Source organism: Eurosta solidaginis, chromosome 1 (assembly GCF_040869045.1).
Source record: "Eurosta solidaginis isolate ZX-2024a chromosome 1, ASM4086904v1, whole genome shotgun sequence".
In the NCBI taxonomy this organism is placed as follows: Eukaryota; Metazoa; Arthropoda; class Insecta; order Diptera; family Tephritidae; genus Eurosta; species Eurosta solidaginis.
The window spans coordinates 86,023,554-86,029,587 of record NC_090319.1 but is presented as its reverse complement, the minus strand read 5'-3'; the positions used below and the strand labels follow the sequence as shown (position 1 = coordinate 86,029,587).

Here is a 6,034-nt window from a genome sequence, read left to right as displayed (position 1 = left end):
TCTTCCACCTTCCTCTCCCAACTCAGTGCTGCCAAACTGCAGTATCGGCTGAAAAATTTTCTTGGCGGGATCGTCTTCGTCCATTCGCATAACATGACCTACCCAGCGAAGCCTTTGGGTTTTTAATCGCTGTACATCTTTTTTTCTCTCTCTTTATCTGTACTTATTTATTCGCTGAACTAGCATAAAGGTCATACATCTCATCATTTTTACTTCTTCGATACGCATGACGGACAAAACCATAAATCAATTCCGAGCCATACATCAAGACAGGTATGATGAGCGACTTATAGAGCGTGATTTTCGTTTGTCGAAAGAAGACTTTACTTTTCAATTGCCTACTCAGTCCAAAGTAACTCTTGTTGGCAAGAGTTATAGACGAAATCCTTTACAGTCCCGAATTTATATCCGTCAAAAGTGACGTGGCTGCCAAGGCGCCAATGCGTTGATAAAGCCATCAATATCAATATCATCAGCATACGCCAGCGATAGGAATCTCATAGTATAGATTGTACCATAACGGTTTAGTTCTGCTGCTAGAATTATATTCTCAAGCATTACGTTAAAGAAATCGCGCGAATGGGACTCGGCTTTTCTGAAGCCTCGACTACGTCATAGTCGGGTGCCGGAACGTCCTCTCCATCATAGGCGATTATCATTCCTGTAAGAATTTGTACTGATATTGAAACCTTCCATCATTATTCCTATCAGCGAACACCTGAAGCTCCTCGAACTCACGCCGTTCTGCCTGATGTTTTTTTCTTCTAAATAGGCGTCTCTCTTCCTCCTTCGCCTGCTCGATAACGCTCCAATATCAGGCATGCTTAACGAACGAAACGATATCATTTCGTTACGATAATCAACGTTAATAAACGAAACGAAGTAATTTCGTTTCGTTTATTAACGTTAAGAACGCCAAATTAACGTTAATTTGACGATCTTAACGTTAATAAACGAAACGAAGTGACTTCGCTTCGTTTGTTAACGTTGATTATCGTAACGAAATGATATCGTTTCGTTCGTTAAGCATGCCTGTCCAATATACCACGCGTTGCTGCGCCCGTATGCAGCGTGGCCCTATAGTCAGCGTACATTCCTCATCGTACAAGTTGTTTTTGCTGGATCGCTGGAAACCTACCACAAACAACAAATTTGAGTTTCCACGTCTCTTTATTTAACATAACCGTTTCACATGCTTTGGAATTTATTAACCCATTAAAACTAAAATACAAACATTTTTTTTTTTTGAGCATACATATGTATAAGCATTTCATCTAGCACAATAGCTTGCATAATTAATTTGTATTATTAATCTTCATTGTCACTTCCGCTGCCACTACCACTGCCACTTCCAGCGCCGCTTCCTTTACCGCCACGGTTTTTCCCAGCACTTTCATTGCCGCTGCCACTAGCGCTACCACTCGCGCTGGCTTCGCTTTCGCTGCCACTGCCACTACCTCGACCGCTACCTTTGGCAGTGCCGCGATCATCATCCGATTCACTATCAGAATCGCGCAATGCTTTTGTCGACTTTGCCTTATCTGTTTTCTTGCTGCGACGTCCCTCAAAGTCAGAACCATCATCCTCATCAGACGAGTAAATAGCTGACCCCTTTTGTTCGGATGTTACGGATGGAGCACTACCACCGCCACCGCCGGCACCTCCAGCACCTGTCTTCTTTTTATTATACTTATTCTTAATGGCGCTGAGAGAAATAGCATTTTCATCATCGCTACCATCATCATGCTGATATGATGCGTTGGCTCCACCATGAGCGTCATGTGCACCACCTTTCTTTTTCTTCGGCTGTGGTTTTACCTGCGCACGCATTGCTTGGCGCAACTTCTCCTCTTCCATCTTAAGATGGATTTTACGATCTGTGTCTGGATCTTTACCAACTTGGGTTAGAATCTTTATACCGCTGGTCTTTTGTGAACGATCTGCCAAGGACATTGTCATCTTCTTGTGTGTAAACGATTCAGTGGAGTGCGGTCGGAAGGTTAGTTTCGTACGAAAGACCGCCTGCCCTTGCAAACCTGTACCTTGACGTATGAACATGTGATTGTGATCACCATGCAATGGCTGACGATAAACATCGAAAGTCTCATTACCCAGATGCAAAGTCAAACTGCCATCTGACCAACGTACAAAACGTGCATTCGATTCCTTAATCATATCTCCATTGTTGGCCATATATTCACGCCAACGTATTGTGTTACTAACTTTCAATTTAATGCGTTGTCGACCTTCTTCGTCCATAGTCTCTTCCTCATCAATTTCATCTTCATATGTCTCCGGATCAAATGGTCGCGTGTCAACAGAGAGGAAATTGGGTAGTTTTACAAAGTGTATTTCCTTCCCCAAATCTGTTACAATACGTGGAATTTCGACATCAATACGTGTTTCAGGAATTGGTTCGGGCTCATCTTCTCTTTGTGACGGCTCCTCAGCGCGTATGGCAGGGCTTTTTGAGCGTGAACGCGAGCGTGATGAACGCGAACGTGATCGCGACCTTGATCGTGACGCCGAACCGGAACGGCGTGAGCCACTGTGCGATCTCGATTTAGATTTTGAACGCGACCGAGTTCGAGAACGACTTTTTCTTGATAGCGTATCCGATTTTTGACCCTCATCTTCGGACAAACTGATATCATCTGCGTCCCCAAAAATATCAGTCGCATCAATCTTCTGCGATGGCTATAAAAGATAAAAGATGAATTTGATATAAAGGACAATAAAGATTTGATCAAATATAAACCTCTTCATTTTCGCTTTCAGAATCAATAATGCGCGCCTTTTTTGCCTTTGCTGCAGCACCTCCATCACTTTCTTCTCCGCTACCCTTTTTACCCTTTTTGCCACCTTCTGACTCCGATCCACTAGATGCCGATGCTTTATGCTTCCTCTTTTGTCGAGCTGCAATATCACTTCCCGATTCCGATCCCCTTCCTGATTTTCCCGACTTTATAGACTTTCGAGATTTGTGGGAAGCTGGTGTACCGGAACGTGAACGTGAGCCAGAATGCGAACGCGAGCCTGAACGTGATCTTGAACCACTACATGAACGTGATCGTGAGCGTGAACGTGATCCGGAGCGTGATGAGGCGCCAGATTTAGAGCGTGGTGTACCAGAATGAGACCGACGACTTTGACTGCGTGACCGTGAACGCGAATTGGCACGATCATCAATTTGCAAGTTAGGCGATTGAGAGCGCGTATCTTCATCATGTGGTGTTTGATGGCCTGGTGTATTTGCAACGCGTTTGGGTGAAGATTTTTGAGGTTCAGGTGTTTGACCGCCATTGCTACCGGCAGGCGATTGGCCACGGCTGAGAGCCGATGCTCGACCACGACTAACAGGAGTATGACTGCGGCTGACAGGAGTATGATTACGGCTTGCCGTTGGTGATTGAGCTCCAGTAACTGCAGGTGTATAGCTACGGCTTGCAGTAGGTGATTGAGTTCCGCTAACTGCAGGTGTGTGACTACGGCTGACAGGAGTGTGACTACGGCTGACAGGAGTATGACTACGGTTTGCTGTAGGTGATTGAGCACTAGTAACTATAGGTGTGTGACTAAGACTCACTGCAGGTGAATTACCACGGCTTATTGCAGGTGAATTGCCACGACTGACTGTAGGTGATGTACCACGACTAGCAGCCGGTGTATTTCCATGGCTGATAGCATGGGTTAGATTTCCACCCACAGCAGGAGTGTGACTACGGCTGTCAGGGGGTGAATTGCCACCACTGGGTGCAGGTGATGGACCCCGAATAACAGGTGTGTGACCACGGCTCACAGATGGCGTGTGGCTAGGACTAGCTGTAGGTGAATGACCTGGACTATCAACGGGCGAGTGAGATTGGCTGACAGCAGGCGTATGTACACGGCTGACAGCAGGTGTATGGCTGCGACTGCGATTCGGTGTATGTCCACGGCTTATAGCAGGAGTGTGACGAAGGCTGACAGGAGGTGTATGGCCTCGACTGGAAGCAGACGAACTATCAGAGCTGCCATCAGATGTGTGCCCATCACTGGCAGCAGAGGAACCTTCAGGGCTATCGTCAGGTGAGTGATCCCGACTACCAGCAGGAGTGTTTCCACGGCTGACAGCAGGAGTATGTCCACGGCTGCCAGCAGGAGTGTGTCCACGGCTCACAGCAGGCGTATGCTCGCGGCTGACGGGAGGGGTATTGTCACGACTAAGTACCGATGAGTTACCACGTCTTGGAGCCGGTGATTGAGTGCGGCTACCCACAGGAGTATGCCCGCCACTTTCTTGCGGTGATTGTTCGTGACTACCAGCAACCGAATGTCCGCGACGACTCTTTGCTGGGCTGTTTTCGCCGCCAGTTGTCAAATGATGACTTTGTGCAGAATCAGAATGTCTGCTGTGTGGTGAGCCAGACGGTGTGCCTGATCCAGAAGGAGAACCAGAATTGCTATCTGAACCTGAACTTGAAGATGATTGCGAGCTAGACCGCGACCGTGATTTGCGATCGCTATTACTTCCACCAGAACTGCGCCTTTGGGGTGGCCTAATAAATGGTAATACATTAGAAAAACAAGCATGTGCTATTTATAGATAAAATACCCCAATTCGGGATCATGATGTTCTAATGTGAAGCCTGGAGTTGGTGCTATCTGAGGTGAGGGGCTTCGACTACGACTACTACTCGATTCAGAGCCTGAACCTGCCATCAGATAATAGACTGTTATTTGATTAAATAAATCAAAGCACGTTTCTTACCACTTCCGTCATCAGAATCGTCGTGAACCATTCTGTACAGTTTTTTCGTTGTTCAACTGAAAATGAGCGCAGTATTTTATAAGCAAAATTAGTTACAAGTATTCAGGTGCTTTGCACAAACCAACGATTGACGACCGGTTTTATCGATTGACTGTAGATTAGTGATGGAACGATATTTCGCTATTGGTGATTGCATCGCCGCTATTGTCAAATCGCTAATAGCTATAGCTATTGCAGTCCAAAAATATCAGTGATTGGCGATTTTCCTTCATTCGATTCTTTTGAATGGCAATCACCTCTGGCAGAATATCGCCAATAGCGATTATAGCGATTGGCGATTTTCCTTCAGCATGAAATTCTAATACTAATATTGATAGCGGGGATGCAATCATCGATTGTGAAATATCGTTCATCACTACTCATCTGTGTGCTTTGCTTTCCGACTGAGTAAAAAAGTTTATTGGCGACAAAAAGAAATAATTTTCTCGAAAATTGGAAAAAATATACTTTTACAAAAGTTTGCCACCTATTATCGAAAAATGGGGATAGTTATCTTAAGAACTTCACAACGAAAAAATTTCTCGTCAACAGATAGTGGTAAATAAGGGCGAAAAAAGTATGCTTTTTGTGCAGAGAAATTGTGGAAACGGCGAACGGAACAAAGCAAACTTGTTCAACAACAATTTCGACGACGAAGTGGTGTGCAATAATTGCAAAAAATGGTTTTCCACGCCCATTGGAAGCACATCTGGATCCCAAATTGTTAAACTTTCAGTGAGGGCTAAACATAGGGAAGTCACCCTATATTCTGAAGGTCCACTTCGAGAAAAAGTACTAAAATTTTACTCGTGTTGCGTACGTAATGTATATGAATTGGGATCAAAAACAATGGAAGCCACTTTTAACTGATCGTTCGTTTTTGCCATGGTTGGTTAAGGTGCCTACCGAGCAAGAGCAGTGGCGTGCACGACAAATATCAGCAGCACAAATAAACAAATTAGAGGAATTATGGAAGGAAAATATCGATGCAACATTTCAGGATTTAGAGAAGCCAGGTATAGACACTGAACCATCACAAGTGCTATTGCGTTATGAAGATAGTTATCAATATGAGATAGTTTTTGGTCCACTTGTGCGCCTAGAAACAGAGTACGATAAACATTTAAAAGAATCGCAAACACAGGAGGGTATAGAAATAAGATGGGACGTTGGCCTAAACAAAGAAACAATAGCATATATTACGCTTGCTCAAACTGATTCGGACATGAAACTAATGCTTGTGTT

At 44.7% G+C, this 6,034-nt stretch overlaps 1 protein-coding gene across 1 annotated transcript; it reads right to left on the bottom strand.

Moving 5' to 3' along the window:
* Positions 1-1,151: 1,151 nt before the first annotated feature.
* On the bottom strand, positions 1,152-4,911 carry Atu (Another transcription unit). Its single transcript, XM_067758979.1, has 4 exons — positions 4,751-4,911; positions 4,595-4,694; positions 2,759-4,538; positions 1,152-2,697 (listed from the first exon to the last, which is right to left on the bottom strand). Exons 1-4 carry the CDS (start codon positions 4,779-4,781, stop codon positions 1,309-1,311), a joined length of 3,300 nt encoding a protein of 1,099 aa, XP_067615080.1. The 5' UTR covers positions 4,782-4,911; the 3' UTR covers positions 1,152-1,308.
* Positions 4,912-6,034: the final 1,123 nt, after the last annotated feature.